The sequence below is a fragment of the Amblyomma mixtum genome, chromosome 4 (genome assembly GCF_055824585.1).
Source record: "Amblyomma mixtum isolate Tamu chromosome 4, ASM5582458v1, whole genome shotgun sequence".
Taxonomy (NCBI): Eukaryota; Metazoa; Arthropoda; class Arachnida; order Ixodida; family Ixodidae; genus Amblyomma; species Amblyomma mixtum.
In genome coordinates, this window is record NC_143015.1 from 85,496,193 (window position 1) to 85,518,541 (window position 22,349).

The following is a 22,349-nucleotide window of genomic DNA, read 5'->3' on the forward strand; positions in this document are numbered from 1 at the left end:
TTATAAAACTTCCAGAGGTGGTCCTGTTCGCTTCTATGCCTCCGTTCTTTATCACACGTGCCGAGAATTTTCTTGTATCAATCTTCTATCTCTCCGTCCTTTAAGAGAAGTTCAGTGATTGTCCTGCTTGCATCCTCTGTGCCTCTATGCTTCGGTCCTTCTCTTGACGCCCATCGAATGTCTTGTGCCTTCTTCAAAGTCTCCACCCTTAAGTTGTCGTCCAGCGACTGTCCGGTCAGTTTCTTCGATTTCTTCGTCCTGTTTTTCACGCCCAGGGATGGTCACGCTTCCTTCTATATGTGATCGTCAATTGTTTGAAGTGCATCCATTTTCCTGTGTCTTCTTCGTACGTGCCCTTCTGTTGAAGTCCAGCGATGGTGCTGACTCCTTATATGCCTCTGTCTTTTTGCGGACGTCAAGTGGTTGCCCTCTCTGATTCTTTAATGTCTCAGTCCAGTGGTTTGCAGTCGGCGAATGTCCTGTCCGCTTCTTCTATGCCTCATTCCTTTAGTACAAGCCGAGGGAAAGTTACTTTTGGCATCTTCTTACTCTACGTCCTTTAAAGGATGTTCAGCGATTGTCCCAACAGCATCTTATGTCTTTGTCCTTAATTTGGCGTAGTACTGTTTTCCGGTCTGCTTCTTCTGTGTCTCCGTGCTTTAGTTCACGCCCAACCATTATCGTGCTTGGTTCTTCCGTGCCTCTATGCCTCCGTCCTTTAGTCGACCTCCACCGATTTTCCTGTATCTTCTTCTATGGCTCGCCCTAAAAGGGGCCATCACACCATATTTCGGACTGAACATTTTTATTGCTCGTTGTTAGCTACACATCTCGTAACAATTGCACAAAATACGAGCTCATTACATGCAGGCAGGAAGTTGTAAATGAATATTTAAAAACTGTCCTGTACCGTGTGCCAGTCAGGCAACACTGGTGCGCTCGCGATCTGTGACGACCTAAGCCGACGGTCATGTGCTTGCTCTCGACTGGCGACTAAACTACGTGTAGAGAGCATAAAAGTGTGGGCGGTTCTTTGGTCAGGATAAGGGTAGGGAGGGTTGAAGGGGTGGTGAGATCATGCGGAGAGTGGTGAGGAGACCGCAGCTCACACCAGGAGGACACAAGACACAAACGCCTGTGTCCTTCTCTTCGGTATCTACCTTCTGCCCGGATTTGGCGACTTCACCACAATGTGGCAGGGACCGAGTCAAGTAGGCGTGCACTGTACTCCGCACCGACCATGCGCCCGGCATTTTTGCAGCAGACGACAACGCTGTCGGGTTATGACGTCACTCAGGCTACTTCAACGTGGCCGTCGCTACCAGGGGAGGGCCTTAGAGCAGATAGCTGCAAATTCCAATTTATTGCTGAAATGCGCGCTTTGAGCCCTGACTCTTTTTTTAAGTTTCCATAATAACGTCATGCCTAGTAGCCGCAATGTAAAATTCCGATTTTATGGTTGACCATGTCATGACTGCTTGGAGTTTACTTCCAGCGATTGTCCTATGATCTTCTCTTCCTCCGTCCTTAAGTGCATGTCCAGAGATTTTCCCCTTTCTTTCTTTTATACCACCTCTATTTGGTGGGCGTCCAGCGATTTCCCTCTCTCTTTCTATCTTTCCTTCAGTGGAGGTCTAGCAATTGTGCTCACTCTTATATAGCTGATGTCACTGTCCTTTAGTTACCGCTCAGTTACTGTGCTTGCTCATTCTATTCCTCTGCTCCTTATGCGAACTTCCAAAGATGGTACTAATCCTTTTATGTCTACGTCTTTTATTTTACATTAAGGAATTGTTCTGGCTGCTTTTCTTACGTCTCCGCCCTTTAGGTGACGCCCATCGCGCGATTATCCTGCCTGCTTGTTTTATGCCTCCGCGCTTTAGGCAACGTCTGGGTATTACCTTTCTGCTTCGTCTACGCGTCTGCAGTTTATTTATTTATTTGTGTTTGTGATACCCTCAGGGTACAGAGTACATTTCAGAGGGGAAGGGCAGTTGATAAGAAAAATAAACAAAGCACAATTCATACAAAACTATAGAACAACTGTTTGACGTCCGGCGATGCTCCTCTCTGCTTCTATGCACCCGTTCTTTGACGTCCAGAACGCTGATTTCGGATCCTCTGATATATCCGTCATTTACTTGATGTTCATCCAATTTCATATCAGCTTACGCCTCTGTCTCTGCGCTGGTGTCAATCTACGTGTTGATCTGTCATCTTCTATACATCAATCCTTTAGTAACTGCCCAGTGTTTTCCTCACTGCCTTTATGTCTCCGTTCCTCAGGTGTCCAGCGATTGTCCTGGCTGCTTCTGTATTGACTCCGTCCCTGAGTTTACATCCAGCTATCGCCATGTATATTTCTTTGACGCCTCTGTCCTTTAGTTAACGTCACGCGACTGTTGTGTCTAGTTTTTTTTTATGTCCTCGTGCTTTAGTTCACGTCCATCCTTTGTCCTGCCTGCTTTTTCTATTTCTTCGTGCTGTAAGTGACGTCCACCACTTTCGTGTCTTGCTTTTTCAATGCCTCTGCAACCTGTTTGACGCCCAGACATCGTCTAGGCTGCCTAGCCTATGTCTTTGTCCTTTAGTTGATCTCTAGTGAGTGTGCTAGCTTCTGTTACATCTCTGCCTTTAAGATGATACCCCGCGGTTCTCCGAGCTGTCTGCTTCTTATATCCCTCCGTCGTTTAGTTGGCGACCCACATTTCCTGTCGGCTTTTTACGTCTCCGTCCTTACGTAAAGGCAGCGTCCGAAGTCATGAAAAAGCAACGCAGCCAACTTCACGTCTCCGCGTGTCCGTCGAGTCCGAAGGAAGGAAAAAATGGCAGCGTGTGGGAAATAGGGGGGATATAATCGTAACGTGATGGGTGCGCAGAATGTGTTGTGTGTCCGCCCTTATCTCCACACAGCTGGGACCGTGAGGTGTACTACGCCAAAAGAAGTTTCAGAGGTCGCCCACACTAGCGAGAAACCCCCTTACCTGGAGCAGCTGTTCCTCCCTTCATTTCAGCGAGCTGGTTTAAGTACTTCGTTTCTAAGCCCAACAAAAGCCTGAGCATGACTTACCAAAGGCGCGGTCACACATAAGGCGCCGTGACGCGGCTGGCCGAAGTTTTTAAAGCGTTAGAGTGCGCGCTGAAAGCGGGAAGAAAACCATATATGAAGGCCCACAATAGCGCGGACATCGAAATCGTTTTTTTTTTCATGAAAACACGGGACTTTAAAATCCCTCAAAACAAAACGAGCTAAGGTCATCAGCATGTTCATGTGGTTGAGGTATCGGCGAAGAAACACTTGGACATGTGTGCAGCATAAGGAGTCTCAAGTGTGAACATGACCATCTAAAATTCGAGCTGTTCCCATGAAAGTGCTAATGAGGATGACCTGAAGCAGTTGTCACCTATTTTGGAGTTTTAGCGCGCTTCGATAGCTTTGCTTCCAGTCTTAGTATTTGCTTTAGAGAAAAGCTGAGTCTTTTTATAGACCTCTCAGCAAGTTACGGCTGTCGCAGCTTTAGCAGAACACGGGCAGACTAACGCCTGTACTTGTGCGAAAGAGTTAGCGCCAGTAAACGCCAATGTTCATGGGAAGGCGCTGATGCGAGGATTCAATGGTGCTGAGGCGACAGGAGAGGAAGTGGTGCCCGATCACACTGTAACCGGAGTGGCTCGGCTCTGGATAGGGTCGAGGAGTGAATGTGGGTGATTAAAAGGAAATCGCGATTGGATTGAAAAACTTTATTCATCTATAAAATCACGGAGGTGGGATTAATGGCCCCTAATGGAGGGCGACGTTTCCACCCAGTCCGCAGGCTTGGCTTGCGTGATCTTGTCAGGTTCTCTAAGCAGCCTAAGCCAGGCCTCCCCGGAGGGAGCCGGCAGAAGGTCTTTTGTAAGCGCATTTTCTTTACAGGCCCATAATATGTGTTCGTCTATTGCCATGTTACCGCAATGTAATCGGGACAAGTACCTCAAGTCTCCTTGGCTGCGAGCAGGTGACACTTACTGTAAAGTAAATATATCGCGCTGACATCATGCGCAAAAGAAATTGTAGCTACAAATGAGATTTGTTTATACGTCCTCGCGGTTCGGCCATAGAATTTCTGGATCACTCGGCTCGCAAAGAGTACGCAACCGCGCACGAGTTGGCTTTTGACCCCACTGTGCTCGATTAGACGAGTTGTCCAGAAAATGTAAATTTTATTCGCTTTTCGTTGTTCTCAAAAACAATAGCTTGAAGCGTAGAAAGCTGAGGCCCACTCTTTATTTCCACTAGCAAGAAGCGAGTAGAGAGGTGGATTCTTGACACATCAAATTTTCATCTCTAAAGTCACCTTCAACTCCTTATTATCATCTTTCATAGACTCCAAGTGTTAAAAAGTTGCAGCGTTTGTGAAGAAATTCTGTATCGGACACAGGGCTGTCGTGGCCTTCACCTGCTGTGGAAGATTTTCTTTATTTGTCCAGAAAACATCCTGGAAAGGTGCCACGGATAAAGTTGTCGCAACAGCTTGAGGAGGCCGAAGAACCTCATCACCTGGCAGATGGCGATACAGCTCACTCTAGTTACAATAGCAAAGTAGAAACAATAATGTGCTAATTAAAAGCAATAATGAAGCTAAATAACACAAGTAATTGCACAAAAACAGAACGACACAACAGTGCATATGTACAGCTGACAATCAAAAGTGTATTTGTAAAATGTACCTGTAATGTACAACATAACAGGTAAGAATAAAGAGTTAAACTATCTAGGACACAATTTACTTGAAGTATACAAAAAGTAGTCATGGGAAGAAGATATAACTCTATAAACATATTTTCAGCCTATTTTATATGTAGGAAATGTGAACGAACAATATATGAGAGAACCTAGGCCGATATCTGTGCACTTCGTTATTGGACGATATCTTCCTCCTCTTATTGAAAGCCTATAGCGCTAAACTTGCGGCACTGCTGCGCGTGGTTGCGAATTCATGCTTACGTTGTAAAAGTAAGTAATAAAAAATCTGGTCCCGTGCATTCCTACACCAGTTCAGGCCACGTTTCGCGGGCGTAGCTGCGAGTTTCTTTTTCTACTACGCCATTATTAATCAACAGGGAATTAGTCGAACATTTGAGATTAACAAGGAAAGTACAGGCCGAACTAAATAAAAATATAAACAAGAAGAAAGAGGTCATCTTGAGGAAATTGCTTTCAAATACTCATATCAACCGAATAGAATTCACCGATATGCTTCCAAATTCGAGGTGGCTGACTTGTACCACACAATATGGTAATGCAAGAAAAATCCAAATATTTCGAAAATCAATAACCCAAAAACTGAGGACTGGGAGGCGGCGCCGTGCAGCTCACATTCGGAAGACCAGCTTTCGCTGCTTAAGCGGGTTAGAGTGGCGGCAAAACCCAATGAGCTCCTGGAATGAGGGTCCACTCAGCTAACTTCGATATATTCTGTGGAATGAATGTTTTTTACACACTCACATTTACGTTAAAAAAACGAAAGAGAAATCGGTTCTCATCAAACTCTGCTTATTCTTCAGATAACACAGGCTTTAACTCTCGAATATGTTTTGGATGTAGCTCAGAATGGTGCCAAGCGGCATTTTATCTTTCTTATACCTAAAACCTCCAATTTAGGCATCATAAATAAACGCCGTCTTTTAGTCGAGGCATCAGAGGTCAGCTGACCTGAAAACTAGACATCGAAGAGTAGGTTGTCAGGAATGTGGCATGGAATTAGAATATAGCTCCTTAAAATTAAGCCTTCGTGTTTTACGATAGATCAGATACAACTTCAGTCAGTCTACGTCATCTTTGCTAGTTTTGCCCAGATGAGTGTTTAAAATATCCTGATTTCTTTACATAACGACTTCAGATGACAGGAATGTGTCGAAGGGGTACAACTGTCACCTTGAAAGTAGCTTCAAGTCACAACGTGAAGAGATAGGGTCCCTGAAGAATTTGCATAATTAATTATCGAATCAGGTGGGAGATCACTAGGTATGTTCTTGGCACACATCTCAGGAAAATCTGATGGTCTGAAAAATTTCCCGATTCGTTAACGTTTAGTGCCAAATGATATAATTATCAACACATAACAATGAACTAATAAAATTATACTATAGGTTTCAATTTGATTTACTCCTTTTTGCCAGCTGCTCGGTCCTCCAGACAGGACCTACTTCGGGACCTCGTAGCGTACTAACTTTTTACGCACTTTTGATTGATATATATTTCGTGTTAATAAACCTTACAAACCTGCGCAATAAAGTAGTGGTTTAATCAACATTGTCTTAATCGTGCTGCCGTCTTAATTAGGCTGCCGGTTGTCGCCGCACAAGCCCACTTGTGGCTTCGGCGCTTCCGTTTTTTTTGTATGTTCAGATTATGCTGAATAAAGATTATTATTATTATTATTATTATTATTATTATTAAGTGGCTCTGAAAGGGGCTACAATAAACTTACGGTACGCCTGTGATGTTAAAGGACGGCGGTTCAGGAATATCCTCCAGCAAGAATTTTTTCGATGCCCTTTGCAGAAGCTGAGCCATCTATAGTTAAAATTTTTAGTCCAGCGTTTTTGCGCATTGCCCTCTTCTCTGCTGACTTCTTGCGCGCATGAAAGGTCGGCGTTCCTCTGCGACGCCCCCCCCCCCCCCCCCCTCCGTGGGCGGGGCTTCCTGACCCGCCGGAGCTACGCCACACATCGGCCGGGGCTATGGTAGCTGCCTGCCTGCTGCCTGGAGCGTTTTTAGAAGATGCTGAATTCCTCGCGAAAGCGGGAGGGAAGACAGAAAGGGAAATTATTGAGGCCTTCCTTATTGCCAAGAGCGCAGATCGATGTGTGAGCACGCCGTCAATTCACCTGTCTGATAAAGAAATCGAGTTTCTAGAAGGGAGCAATGCATACCGTCATGGTTAGATGTTCGCCTTCCTCTTAGTACTGTAGGGTTCATGAGTCACCCTTTTAGCTTTCTATGGTTAGGTTCTTACTTTACACTTGTTTCATGTCACCCTTTTAGCTTCTATGGGTTTGTTGTCAATTTTCACTTGTTTCATGTTTCAGATGGCTTTTGTTCATGTAGGATGAGATTGTCTTCTTTTCATTGCTTTTCTGTGATTCTTGGCGTGTTAGACATGCCGTGGACAAGGCACGTGGCTCATGACCTTCGTCTTTTTGAGGTAAAGTTTGCGCGTGTTTATGAGCCACTTATGTGCCGCTAGGCGCCTGGTCATTAACGTGGATTGTTTCGGACAATCAGAGGAGATAAGCGCACGTGTTTTAAATGTCACGGATGGGTTTGAGGGTGTGTTGATTGTATCCACAGAGGGTATAAAAGACTGCGGCAATCTTTTCGAATAAAAGTTGGAAGTCTGCGCTTGTGTGTGTTGTCTGGTTTCTTGCTCGTGTCCTTGTTTTGTTCGCGCAGTTTTAATTATGAACTGCCGTCTGAAATAATCTAAGCAATTGCCACCTATGAGCTGGTGTACACAGGAGCGGTGCAATCGGGGAAGGGAGCGTGAAAAAGTCCCTGAAAGGGCTCGTCAACTTGCGCGCGTGGCTGTGGGTAGTCTGCTGCGTCTATAAGTGTATTACTTGGCTCAGGTGCTTATGACAACACATTGCAGTGATTAAGCGAGTTAATATGCTCTCCTCGAGTGGTGTTTCAGAGCTCTTGCAATGGTGGAGTAAAAGTGTGTCGGAGGAGAAAGTTGAGAGAAAGCTGTTCGCTTCAGTCGACAGCGTGCAAGAAGGAGTAGTCGGATAGCTTACTATAGTCGGATACAACTTAAGTCTGCAGTGAAGCTCCGCCCACATTCAGCCTCCGCGCACAGAATTCCTCCATGACCAAAAAGTAGTCCGCTGGTTAAACGTTTCTTGTTACGTAAACAAGAAGCTTATCACAAGAAAAAAATTACAAGCTCTTTGATTTTGACACGTGGATTGTTTGATATCGTCAAGCATTAAGAAGCTGATTTCGTTTACAGTTGCGGTTGGCCAGCGGAGTAATGCAAGACACCGCGGACCGCGGCCCAGTGTTAGCAACTGCTGTTTTTTAAGTTGTATCCTACTATAATAGCAGAAGTCTCGATAACGTTCAGATTTTTGGTCCCCATGAACGGCAGCATTGTGCGAATGCTCACAAACTTCGCCGCACTCAAAAATCAGTGCGTGAATGTTCTAATGAGCTGAACGCTGATGTCGGGTGGAACTCTTCCTACTGTTGTATACCCTACACACGAGGTGCACGGGTTCTTGCAGGTGCTGCTCAACATGATGGAACTCGGTCTGGATCCCCAGCAGGCGTTGGGAAAACCGCGGTTCCTGGTGGGATCCACCTTGAACTCGCACCAGGAGTGAGCATGTATTCACACAGATATCTTGATAACATAGCTAGAAGCGTACTAGCTCATTTTAATTAGCTGCCCCGCATTATAATATGAATGGCTTCCTCAAGACACGTCAAGTGCCCGATTCATCACAAGCTGTATGTAATGTAATGGCAGTTAGCTTGAAAGAGGTCCTCCGGTTTCGTTAGTGTGGAGTGCATATTTCAACTGAGGAAACATGAAAACGCAGGAAAAAAGAGTTATGACAAGGCATGGAGTTCAGCTCTCTCTTACTTTCTTCGTCCCTGTTTGTTTACGCGGATAAAATACGAATTCTAAATCCCGCGGGGGCCTCGTTTTAATGGAGGCGAAACGCAAAAAGGCGCCCGTGTGCTGTGCGATGCCGGCTAATGCAAAGATCATCAGGTAGTCTAAATTATACCGAGGCTCTCGTCTAGGGCACCTCTTTCTCTGTTCCTTCACTCACTTTCCTCATGATACGGTTGATGTCTGCGCCTTGAAGTCAGAAAGTTATTGCGCCTTTATTGTCCCCAAAGCCAATTTTCAGGATGTTATTCCAATTCCAGCCACCGAATAGCACGCCTGTCTGCTTTATTTTACTACTCGATCTGAGCGTTCGTCGGTTGTTCGGTAGGTTGACAGGATCACTGAGTCCGGGAAAAGGAAAATGAGTTCACTGGGTCATAACAAAGGGCAAATTATGTGAAATAGTGACATGATTCATATCCCGCTACAGCTTGCCGGAAATGCTGACCACCTTCTACAGGGCTGGCATTGTAATTAGGCTTAACGTGTCAACGGGACACGAAGTTAGACGCTCTTAGCTTCCTGCTTTCGCCTTTGATACGGACGAATTTGCCTCTGAGCCTCCCTTTCTCGAGCTGTTTTTGCAGCAGAAAATGTTTGAGGGAAGACAGCGGTCTTTATTACAGGCGAACTTGTCGCTCTTAGCCTGTTTGTAGAACCGCATTGTTAGGCTTTGCCTGCACAGCACAGCTCGAATGCCACTTCCTTGCCACTTCGCCGGTGTCAGCGCCATTCGTATCAGTCATGCCCCCTGTGGACCGTAATCCTGAGCTGTTCAATGCAGACAGTTTGTAGGCATTATCTAGATGGAACGCTGGCGCCGTCGTGGACACAACTTTTTATTGTGCACTTTGTCCATCGCAGGAATACTGGGAAGAGGAGGTTTATTGTTTGGCTTAGGTACTATGAGCCTTCGTAAACGTATTCGCCGGGCTAGGTCGCTTTACCTTAAAAAAACAAAAAAAAAAACAAGGCGAAGGCAAGATAACCGACGGCCCTTAAGAGTAACGGACTGGGAGTGCAAGAAAACGCAAGTGTAGCAGGGGCGGCACAAAGTTAGGTGGGCGGTTGAGATTAAGAAGTTTGCGGGGATGCAATGGCCGCAGCGGCCAAAGAACCAGGTTAATTTGAGAGACATAAAAGAGGCCTTCGCCCCGCTGGCTATAGTCAGGGTGATGATGATGAATTTAAGCACCATGTCTCTTTTTGAAAACTGCTTGGCCCAAGAAATAGATTGTACCTCGAAATATGTAGTTGCACCGCAATGCTCTCCACTGTGCACCAGTTATTTCAATACAGCATTTCTAAACGCTATAAATTTAACGCAAGTTAAGCTTCGGTGTTAGGCTAGTATGGAAACTTTCACAGCATTACTTCGAGCTTTGTCTCGATAGCAGTCTTATTTTTCGGATTGAATCCTCGTTCTGAGCCCGACGATAGCCAAGCCAAGCAAAAAAACTCGTCTTCGTGGCCTTCCTGCAACTGTCCATGGTGGTTGAGGTGTAGCGCCGCCAGCTTTCCTTTTAGGTTTAAGGAACTCTCTGGAAACATTTTTTGCGAACGCGTCTGAATGATAGACGTAGTTTTCTCTTCTGAAGCTGCCAGATATTGGTAGACACATGCAGGGTGTTTCCCCTAAGACTTTAAAATTTTTTAAAAAGTGGCTATCTGAGTAAGTAGAGAGGTTATTTCGTCACAGCATCGCCAGCGCTGCAGTACACGAGAATACAGCTAAGTCGTGCTGACTTGCAGGCTGGTTAACTAATATTGAATAGTTAGTTTTTCACTATTACTGTTAGGCTCCTTAATTTTTGAGAGGCTTGTAGTCCACCGTAAGTGATATCAATTTCAGTTATCAAAATTTTGAGAACGGGCTTAACCTCGGCGCTGTGGCCCCACAAATTCTGGCTACATCGCGCCAGAATACACGAGCTTTCGAGAAGCTTGCAGGCAAAGAAACCTCTCCAGTGCACGTAACGCGCTCTCTAGAAACGTTGGCTGTCAGAGTGAGGCCTCGATCCCTCCTAATGTTCGCCCTGTGCTGTAGCCTCTGATTACACTGATTACACGCTGAGGAGTATGGTAGTCCACTCACGTACTACTTCGTCTGTTAATCGCAGTGGTCCTCTCACTGTGGAGTCTGACTTTCCGGTGGAGGTTCTGCAGTCGCTCTCTCGGAGGGGCCACATCACGCGGGACAGATACGCCAACAAACTCAATCATGAAGCGGGCAACGCCAACGTGCTGGCAAGGGCTGCGCGTTGGTGGATGGGGGATGACACCGCCGTAAGCCGAAGCACCAGCGCTGACGCCATCTGGTGCGGCGCCGAGCCCCGCTGCGCCGCTACCGCCCTGGGATATTGATATATTGATGACTGAGTGTCTCCTAAGCTGCACGTTAATTGAGCTTCAAGACCAACCCCTGGGCCAGCTATGAATTGACGTCTCTACGAGGAACAGAGGAAGCTTCTCCAATATGTTAAACATGCGGTGTGTGCGGCCGTATAGTACATTGCTTAATATGCTGTACTCTTTGCAGCGCGGAAAGGTGCGTGTTATTCGGTTCTCTCAAGAAGGCAGGACTCCTCACAGCTCCCTTCAGGACACTGTTCTCACGCGCGGGAACCAATTCTGTAGAAAGGAGGCTTCACGCCTTCTTTTAAAGTACATGCTGGTCAATGAGTTAGTCTCCACATGGGGACAGCAGGAGTGACTATTATTTGTGTTGGTGACTTCGGTGCCCGGTTATGTGATTTAGTTGTTGTAGGTGCGGCTACGTTGGAGTAATTGCTGGCGGAAACCGCAAGTCTAACCCCAGCTGTAGTTTACAGCATCTCAACTCAACTCAGAAAGCTTCTCTGTTGGAGAGGTGGTACTTTATTCGAGCTGTGGCTTCTGTCCACGTATTTCATTCTGGGAGGATAAGTGTCGCTTGTAGTTCTCTTGACTTCAGGGAAACCACGTTCGGAGATTTTTTTTTTGTGAAACATGCTGCATATGGACGTCTGACTGGCAAGGCGGAAGCATTTTATTAGAGTGCCTGCATTTTTAATGTCGCAGCATTTCTTTGTGAATACAATTTGCGGTCCTTTAAGGCACCATTCGCCGTAGAAGTAGTAATATTGTTACGAAGACGAAGAGGGCAGTGGCGTGGGACGGAGCTCTCGCGCTAGGCCCACAGCCATTAAATCATATTACCTTCTGTCATCATGTCGCCCTTTTCCAAGGCTTGCCACCTCATAACATTTGGTGGAGGTGCTGGGTACCTAATCGTTATCCTGGTCCCTGGAGCATCGCCACCTCCTGCTCGCCTTCGTCGTTGGCCGAGGGGACCTGGACTCCGCCGCCGGCTCAACCCGAGCTCGACCTGACCTGAACCGACCAGCCGCTTTCCCCCGTCCCCAGCCCCGACCACAAGACACGACGACCAGGACCAGACGCAGCATGACCCGACGACTACCCGAATCAAGACAGCACCCCCGCCCAAGCGGTCCGGCGAGTCCTTAATCCCTGACCTTCAGCTGTGGGCGACCGACCGCTGGATCTGAAGCTCCAGGGACCACCGTTCATGGGATCATCTCGTTCATCTTGGTGGCAAGCCATCTTCTATCCTTTGTGATCATGGTCATCGCCACCTCATGATTGAGAATTTAAGCAATCGATCGGGACGATCGCTCGGAGGACCCGGGTCATGTTACGAAGACGAAGAGGGCAGTGGCGCGGGACGGAGAGCTCGCGCTAGGCCCACAACCATTAAATCATATTACCATCTGTCATCATATCGTCCTTTTCCAAGGCTTGCCACATCGTAACAATATGCTTTACGGCAGATATATGACTGATATTGATAGCTCAGGAGAAGGCAAGGTACGAGAGAACGGGAAAGGACAGTAAGTGCTTGCCCTGCCCATTTCTGATCTCCCTCGTCTTCTGCTGCTGTTGCGATATCCGGAATGTTATGCCAAATGACCAGACATTCAACTTCGTTATGCTTTCTTACGTCACCAATGCAATATCGGGTTTTCCCTCCTCACTGTGCTCTACCACTGCTGTCTACCCGCAGGATAACATTTTATTAGAACTCATACTTGCGTTCACTCTAAGTCCAACAGCCACTCTACATCGCCAAAAAGTAGACATTACACACCGCAACGCATTCAGCCATTCATATTTATTCCTTCTATGAATCACCAAAGAATGGAATAACTTACCGGTACCTATCTGCCTAACTGGAACTAGTAATTTTAGAACGCATGATGGTTTTATTTCGGAAGGTATTGTATCGACTTACTTCTTACTTGTGATTACTATGTTCGTTTTGCATTGTATTTTTATTTTCTTATTTCCAATTGCGGTGCTGCGTAACATTTCTGGGACCATTATTATTTGTATAGATTATTTTTCGTGTTTCGCTTTTCTTTTTGCTCATATATTTTCGTTGTTTGCTTCCTGTGTTTTGTAATATCAGCTCAACTTCTTGTATGATTAGCCTTTTTGTCATGTAATATTTCGCTTTTGTTCCTCCTCTCTAGACTGTACTGCTACCCTGAGGGTAAAATAAATTAATAAATTTCAGTCGAGCATTGGTATACTCACCTGGTGGTCAGTAAAAAATGTACATATGGTTTATATTGGGTTGCAATTGATCACATGATATTAGGGGCACGTTTGAACCGCGTTAGGGATGCATCACTCACCGGTCCTGACCCCGAAGGGCGCTTTCCTCTAAGGCGTCGCCTGCATAGGCGTGCATAGGCGTCAGACCTGCTGGCCGGCACAGTACCGTGAGATCAGCTCTGATGCACTGCGACCGCCCTTTACTTGGGCCACTGCCGGCTTTGCTGGCTGTGGATGCCACCGACCATTACATCTGGAAAATGAGTAGTTCGTCGAGAATCCACGTAACAGCTGACTTGAGATAATAATTCCCACGCAGTGAACGCTAAGGGCAGTGTTTACCGCTTCAAAATGTAAATGAGCAGAGCTTTAAGGGCGGCTACTACGGTAATAACGATAAAGGAAAACCATTCTCTGATGGTAGTGAAAGAAACAGCAAAATATCGTAGGGCAGATTACGCTCTCGTTCGAGACTAACGACACAGCGATGCTGTTTGAGTTTGGTTTGACTAAGTTAACCAAGATCATACTCATTTCTAAGTGTTGTCGTGTATAGTACCCCCCCCCCCCCCCCCGTCCAGATCAGCAAACACTCAGTCATCATTACGTACAAGTGCTTATTCAAGCTCCACACACTGACGGCTGGCGCCACCTGTCGAGCCGGATGACAACTAATACAATAGTTGCAGTCCGCTCCGCCACGGAGGGTCAGGCGTCCGTCGGTGACATCATCACTGCGAATACAGCCACTGCTACGCAACAGCCGCCGGCTTAAATAGTATCGCTGTTAATATTAGCAGTGGTTTAACTACCGCTGAGCCTGGCTAGAGATCGAAAGCTATTGCGTATCGGGCGGCTTGGTGTCTGTACAATGTTGAGTGCGTTCGGGACACTGGATAGGCAGCGCGCCCACTCTGCCACCCTGGCAGGTGGCGTTTAATGCTTGATCGCGAGAGTTTGCTCACTGAGTGAACGCTGCGGCCTGTTGCTGCAGTGCCGTATGTCTGCCACAACGTTGTCAGCGCTAACGCATGCAGCCCACATATATCTCTCTCTCACCATCCCACGTACCTCAAAGCGCCAAAGAATACAATGACGCCGACGGCCTACGGCTTCAGTGCCTTGTTTCTGGCTCAACGTTGTCAATGGCAACGCATGCAGCGCAGACATGCCACTGTTGTTGTTGTTGCGGCTGAAGGAAGCATGAAAAGGAAACTGCATGAGCCTGCCCACCGGCTGGAGCTGAGCCAGCACCGCTGCCACGTGCAGATAGAGGAGAGTTGAAAAATATGGGAGGAAAGAATGAAAGAACAGACGCGCGTCGCAACAACCGCATCCGCCGAAGCGAAGGATGGATGGATGGAAAAAACTTTATTGTTCATAAATTTCAAGTGTTCTTGACCCTTACGGGTCACTGGGCGCCGTGGTCGATCCTTGGTCCAGGATGCCGCACTTGACTGCTGCCATCGTGGCTCGGCGCACGAGAAATCGTTGCGCTTCCTCGTCCTCGCTGGCCAGCAAGTGCTCCCACTGCATCACACTCGGGTTGTTTATTCTGGGCTCTAAGTCTGCCTTAGGGCAGGTCCATGTGACATGCTCTAGTGTAGGTTTACCCTGACACCACGGACATTCGTCCGCATATTGTGTAGGGAAAATCTTGTGTACAAAGTCTTGTGCAGGTGTGGGTAGGTACCTGTTTGTAGTCTGCGCTAGTCTGCACCCTCGTCTTTGGTGAGCCTTTTGTGTGGGGCTGGGTAGCGTTTCCGCTGACCCCTGTAATGATCGAGTATATCTGAGTACGTGGGGGTAACTGGGTCAAATGTGCCTGTGGTGCAAAGTGTTGAGTCTGCTCGGTTGGCGTACCCTCGAGCTAACTCGTCTGCTGCCACGTTGGCCCTCATCCCCTCATGTCCGGGAACCCACACTATACTATGCTTAGTGTTTTTGTGTCCTCGTCGTATGTAGAATATGATTGGCTATGCTGTCGATCCTGCCTCTTGTGTAGTTTCTACATGCTTGTTTGGAGTCCGTCACTATAGTGAGGTTGTGTGCTGTTGCGTTACCGTGCGATATTGCCTGAGCGATGGCGGCTTCTTCAGCTGCTTCTATGTTTGGGCTGTTTATCGTTTCTCTGGTTATTTCTTACCCTCCTTCGTCTGTTACAACGGCGATCGTTTTTCGTTGGTATCGGTACTTTGCTGCGTCCGTGTAGACTACGTTAGGATTGTAGCTGAGTTCCCTGATGAGTGCTCGGACTCTGGCTTGTCGTCTTTCATGATGCATATTGGGATCCGTGTGTCGGGGTATTTGTCTTACCCGGGTGTTGTTTCTGTCTTCATTAATAATCTGTTCCTTGTCTCTTTGTGTGCCTACAGGTAGCCGTAATTTCTCCAGTAGGCATCTTCCCGTTCTGGTTTGAGTGAGTCTGTCTAATTGCGCACCACGTTGCGCTTCTCGTAGTTCGTCGAAGGTGTTCGATACTCCCAGGGCTATTAGTTTTTCGGTTGGTGTGGACATTGTTGGAAGCTTGGGCGCCGTTTTGTACGCTTTGCGTTGTATGGTGTCGATTTGTAGAGGCTCTTGCTTGTTTAGTTCGTGGTAGGGAAGGTTGTATGTTACCCTGCTCGTGACGAGGCTGTCTATGAGTCTCAGGGTGTCCTGTTCTCTCATCCCCTTCTTTTTACTGCGGACTCTTCGCACGATTCTGGCGACTTGCTCTGTTGTATTCTTAACAGAGGCAATGGTTTTGCTGCATTGTCCTGTGTTTTGCAGCCACATTCCAAGTACCCTGACTTCCGTTTTCTCAGCTACTGTATCGTTCCCGAGTGTCAGGGTGATTTGGGAGTCGTATTTTTGTGTACCTTTTTTGATTCTTACGTATTCTGATTTTTCTGCTCAGCACGATAATCCTGTGGCCCTGGCGTATTCAGAATTGTTGATCGCTCTTTGTAGCCGCTCTTGTTTAGCTGCTAGGGAGCGTGTGGTTGTCCAAGTTGTTATGTCATCTGGATACATTGCGTAGCTGATGTTTTCTATTTCGAAGAGTACTTTCGTGAGTCCTATCATCGCTATGTTGAATAATATCGGTGATATTACTGAGCCTTGCGGGGTACCCTTGTGTGGCACCATGAAGCTCTCCGATCTTGTATTTCCGATGCCTATCGTAGCCGTTTGTTCCGTCAGAAAGGCTTTGACATAACGGAAGGCTCTGTTTCCACAGATTATGCTATTGAGACCTTCCATGATGGCCGCATGTCCCACGTTATCGAACGCTTCCTTTATGTTGAGCGCTAGCACTATGTGTTCGCCACTTCTTGGTATTTCAGCGAGGACATCCTCCTTTAATTGTATGAGTACGTCTTGCGTGGACAGGCCCCTTCTGAAGCCAAACATGGCATCAGGGTAATATCCCTTGTCCTCCATGTAGTTTGTCATTCTTTCATTAATCACCCTCTCGTATATCTTCCCTAGGCAGGAGGTTACAGAGATTGGTCTTAGGTTTTCAATTTGTAGTCTTTTACCCGGCTTGGGTATCATAATTACCTCTGCATGTTTCCATTCCGCCGGCACGATTCGTTTTTCCCAGATAGCGTTTAGGTACTTGGTAAGCTCGGCTATGGCCGTGTCTCCCATGTTTCTAATGGTAGCGTTATTTATTCTGTCCTTTCCGGCTGCCGTATTCTTTTTTGCTTCCCCTCTGGCTGCCCCTACTTCCTCCTCGGTGATTGGCCTATCCATCTCGGGGTTGTTTTCACAGGGGTATTCTTGGTCTTGCTTTGTCTGCGTGATTGTGCCGTAGCATTTTTCCCTCAGTGCCTGTGTTAATTGGTCTTCCGTTCCAGGAAAGGTGTGGAGAAGTCTTTTCATGGACTTGCCGCTACGCACTAATCTTTCGCCGAAGCGAAGACGCTGGCTGTAACAAACACCCAAGAGCCAATGCCACTCTTAAACCCCCCCCTACCACCACGTGCTCAAAAAGCACGACGTAGGTGTCTACTGTACCAGAGGGCCAGTTATACGTCAGTGCACGTTAAAGAACCCCAGGTGGTCGAAATTTCCAGAGCCCTTCACTACGGCGTCCCTCTTAGCCTGAGTTGCTCTGGGACGTTAAACCCCAATAAACCAATAAACCAAACCAGTTATAGTCTGTTTTCGAAGCTGCCGCAAAATTGGTAAATTCGTAAAATGGTTTTATTGCGAAAACAATTCTGCTCGAGGTTTCCGCTCTTGGCCGTCGTCCCGGAGAATCCACCATTGACCTTTAGCGTGGCCTATGTGTGACGTCATACCAGCTGTGGAAGAGGGGGGCCCCAACTCGGCTTAGGCTTAGGCTTAGACAAACTTTATTATATCAGATAATCAGGACGGCCGCCTCGCCATCCCGTCCTTGTCAGATGGCCGAGATCCCTTGGGACCGGGCGGCTTCGAAGGCATATTTGATGGTCTCTTTTTGTTCTTGGAGGTCCTGGCTGCGTAGCAAAACCTCCCATGACTCCTTGCAATTCACTAAAGGTGCGGATTGGGCGCTTGCCCACATCATATGTGCTAAGGTGGCTCGTTCTCCACAGGCCCTACATTTCCCGTCATTGAAGCCGGGCATGAGCCTACTCAGCGTGACTGGATTCGGAAAAGTGCCCACCTGCAACTGCCCAGCTTCTTGTGCGGTGCGCAGTATTGTATTCGACTAAGCATGTAGAACTGTGTGATATCGCGGCAAAGAGTATAACCGCTCGTTTTTTTAAATGTGTTGATCCTAGGACGGAGTCAGTGAGATCGGCCGGAAGGTCAGTCCTCGGGCGAGCTCGTGGGCTCGGCTCGTCGCGATCGTCCCAGCGAATCCTCCATGCCGCAGCTTGGCGGCGCTGCCGCGAGGGCCGCTCGCTGTACGTGACGTCATGCCAGCTGTGGGAAAGCGGACCCCTGAACTCGGCTGGTCGCATCGCGGCTACGGCCGCTTACCTGTTTTTTCAGCCAGCGTCCGTTTCGGCGGACGCGGTTGCTGCTGCGACGCGCGTCTTTTCTCTTCTTTTTCTCTTTCCTGTGATCTTTTAACTCTCCTCTATCTGCACGTGGCAGCGGTGGTGGCTCGGCTGGAGCCATTTGGTAGGCCCGTGCAATTTTCTTTTCATCCTTCTCTCAGTCGCAACAACAACAACAACGGCTCATCGCAGTCATCCCAGCGAATCCTCCACGATATGTCGGATGATGTGTATAAGGTGAAGCTGCAACGATGTGCTGCGGATAAGAAGAGGCGGCGTGCGAAAGAAACGGATGAAGAGCGGAAACAACGTTTAGCTAAAAGGAGTGCATATTATGCAGCCAGGCGAATGCGTTCAACATCTCTTGATCTGGGTGCATCTACAAGTTCAGCGTCCTTGCTTTCGCAATCCACTAGGCTTAACCAAGCTAAGCCTCTGCCAATTTTTTGAGGAAATGAACTGTATCACATATATCGGTAGACACCTTAATCACGCTATAAGGAAAGGGATGAAGGTGGGAGTGAAAGAAGAAAGCGAGAAACTGCGGACATGGCCACCACTGCGCACCAGTAATTAACGGAACAGAGACCGGCTTAAACAGCATAGCTGTTAAAAATGGCAGTGGCTTAGCTCAGCTAGGCCAAGATATGCTTAGCGAAAGCAATTTCGTCTAGTGACATTTCGGTAGCGTATCGCATTTCGGCTGGCGAAGCAAGCGGAGGAGAGCGCAACGACGAGGTAAGTGGTATGACGTCATACAAACGGCGGCAGCGGCTCCGCGGCAAGGCGCGCGGTGTGAAGTCATGCCAGATGACGCGGCGAGCGCGCGGCGTCCGCCAGCGGCTGCGAATGCTAGGCAACGGCTCCAGGTCGGTCTCTGTGCCTCCTCGGACCACTGCCACAGCGAAATCGAAATTTCGTGGGCAATGTAGCTTTCGCTACAAAGTAGTTACCAAGCAGCACATAGGATTGGGCGCGACGCCGCTTCAACAGATTGTGGCGACGCCACCTGCTTAACGCGACTGACGCCTACCAGGGGGAATGACGTCAAGAGCGGACAAATGACATCAGCGCCCTCACACGGCGGCCACGAAAAGGAAGCCCGCTCCTAAAACAAGAATGGCGCGGCCGGTTCCTGGGCCAACGCCGTCAAAAATGGCCAACAGATGAGCGATGCGGGCAGGGTTGCCTCCTCCTGCCACCCCTTCTCCCCTGACCCTCGCTCGGCGGCGTACGCTGAGCTCCACAATCTTGTAGCTTCTCTCCGGGCACAAAGCGTGATGCTGCTTGCCAAAATTGAAGCCTTAGAGACGCCGAATTCGAAGCCCGTCTTAATGCCAAACTTGACACCCTGTTGGAGACAGCGATGGAATGCCTCATCACTCGAGTCATGGAGGCTATCCCCTCTATGATCGCTCAGCATGTTGCGACTAACCCGTGCCTTTCTCGCGGAGCCGGTCCTCTTAAGGACGTATCTGGTCGGCCCTCCAAATTGTCCCGCCGAGTCAATGGCCTCGAAGATGACGAAGACAGCTGCCCCTTCTAGGTGCTCACCTTCAGCCCCTGGAATCTACCTCGGGGGCAGACTCACTTCCACCTCTCACCTCTAAACCTGAGCATGGCGGGACGCCCTCGGTGTAGGCGCTCCCTCCATTCCAATTCGGCTTCCCCCTTACGAATACTGAATGGAACTGTCGGGGGTTCCGGTCCCGTTCCAAGCGGGCCGACCTCCGGCGTTTCCTTTCAACCTTGAAGCGTTTACCAGCCGTGGTTGCCCTCCAAAAGTCAGGGAAAGGCGCCACACTAACAAATTATACGACATTCCAGCAGGACCTCTCGTCAAATCTATGCGTGCATAGAAATTACGCAGCCAATCAGGTCAACTTAGAGATGCAACTTGAATACTCTTATGTAATGGTGACCCTCCTCCAACTCTGCAAGCAGGACCCACCGTTACACATACTCAATATATACTGCAATCCGAAATTGCAACATGTATCATTCGCGGACTTCTTTAGCCGCGCGCTGAGAGTTACGGGTCGGGACCCCCCCGGACTGCGGGCGATTTCAACCCTGCCGCTCAGAAGTGGGGTCACTGCTGTGAAGAGAAGCGGGGCCGCAAGTTGCGTCAACAGTGGGCCGCCCTCTCCACACTGACCCAGTCCACCCAATTCATATAGGCAACTCGGTGACTAGGGATACATTTCCGGACTTGACCTTCCCCCGCAACATTCAGTATGCATACTGGGTCAACACCGAGGAAACCCTTGGCAGCGATCACTGCCTCCTGAACACTATGATTAGGATCCATCCTATCGCGCGACCAACAACACAACTCCGACTCCCAGACTGGACCAAGTTCAGGCAAAATTATAACACTGCCACACCCATACATGAGCAAGGCTACCAGTCTTGGTCACAACAATTGGTCTCTGGCCTTCGCTCCTCCGAAACTCAATTTCAGCTCTCAGAGGCGGGCTCGGATGTATCGGGAGATATTACGTTTTTGAGTGTAGATTCACGAACACTGGTAAAGCGATATGCTCAAATCTAGCTTGTTTAGCTCTAAAGCGACGTGGCACGTCGAGTTAAGCACGAATACGTGCATTTCACGCAGATCGGGAGATATTACGTTTTTTCGTGTCAAGGCTACCAGTCTTGGTCACAACAATTGGTCTTTGGCCTTCGCTCCTCCGAAACTCAATTTCAGCTCTCAGAGGCGGGCTCGGATGTAGACAGTCACCTGCTCAACCTCTGGGAGGCCCGGCATTGCCTCATCCGTCGGTGCGCCAGCAAAAGCACAACCGGAACCTTGAAGCTTGTATCGCCCAGCTCACTCAACGTGCAGCGCAGTATGCGGATCAATTTACCGACTCCAACTGGGTGGAACGATGCAACACGGCCGCGCGGCAACACGAAACACGCACGGAAACTCAAAAACACCTCCAAAGAGCAATACACAGGTTTGAGGGCAACACAACTCAGTTGGCCCACATAATCAACTTTGCAATGTGTTCAGAATTGCATCTCAGAACAGAGTGATGAGTGCGTATTTCAAAATGATTGTGGCATTACCGTTGGGTCCTTCCTGGAACTTTTATCCTTTTATTTAGAGAATACCTATGTAACGTGGGAAGGTAAAGTTTTTAAGCAAAAGTCGGGAGTGTGTATTGGAGCCAAAATTGCGCCTATTCTTAGCAGCATTTTTCTCAGTTATGTTGACTGAGCAATAGAAAGTGACTTAAATGGAAAGTGCATTAGAATTTTTCGGTATGTGGATGACTTCCTGGTTCTAGTTAGGTCTTTGGGTACTGAGTGTGTGTCTGAGGTACTTGATGTTTTTTCACAGCATGGGTCCGGACTGCGGTTTACGCATGAGATCCCTCAAAGGAACGCCTTGCAGTTCCGAGATCTGAGCTTGTCCTTCTTGCCGAACCATGTATGCTGGCGATATGCTCCCAGGAGTGAAAAGCCTCTTGTTAATTACGCGTCTTTCCATTCCAAGCTTGTGAAATTCGGAATTGTGACAGGATGTATTGGTATGGCCGTCAAAAAAACTTGTATGCATCAAATGTCTGCTAGTCTTGCAGTCCAAGCCCAGAGATGTAGGGAGGCTGGGTACCCTGATTCCGTACTAGTGGCTGGTGCAGATAAGGTTCTTAGAACACTGAAATGTTCGGGTCAGCCTAAAGAAAATGCTGAGGGGAAGAATATAGTTGTCATGCCTTATGTGCACGCGTTGTCACATCGTTTTAAAAGGGTAGGGGCCAAGTATGGCGTGAGGGTGGTTTTTTCTGCTCCTAATAAACTGGGTAGGTTAGGAGCAGCAGTTCAGAGAAAGCAGGAAGGTGCCAAACGTAAGTCTGTCTGCAAAGTGAACCATGTGAACAAGTTCGTTAATTGCAAGATGGGGGTAGTTTACCAGATTCCATTATCATGTGGTCGCACTTACATAGGCCAGACAGGCCGATGCATTAATGTTAGGCTTATGGAGCATGCCAATTCGTTGCAGAAAAAAGATACTAACTTGGCAAGTCATTGCAGTGTATGTAAATGCGTGCCGTTCTTTGACGATACAGAATTGTTA

General features: G+C 48.0%; 1 protein-coding gene across 2 annotated transcripts in view; it reads left to right on the forward strand.

Annotated features, from left to right (window-relative positions):
- LOC149347284 (uncharacterized) overlaps positions 1 to 13,197 on the forward strand; it is a 71,747-nt gene extending 58,550 nt beyond the window's left edge. For both annotated transcript variants that reach the window (XM_089585548.1, XM_089585549.1), the window contains 2 exons: positions 8,272 to 8,366; positions 10,787 to 13,197. In XM_089585548.1, coding sequence (XP_089441674.1) covers positions 8,272 to 8,366; positions 10,787 to 11,030 — 339 coding nt within the window. In that variant the 3' untranslated portion in view covers positions 11,031 to 13,197. The remainder of the gene's footprint in view (positions 1 to 8,271; positions 8,367 to 10,786) is intronic.
- Positions 13,198 to 22,349: the final 9,152 nt, after the last annotated feature.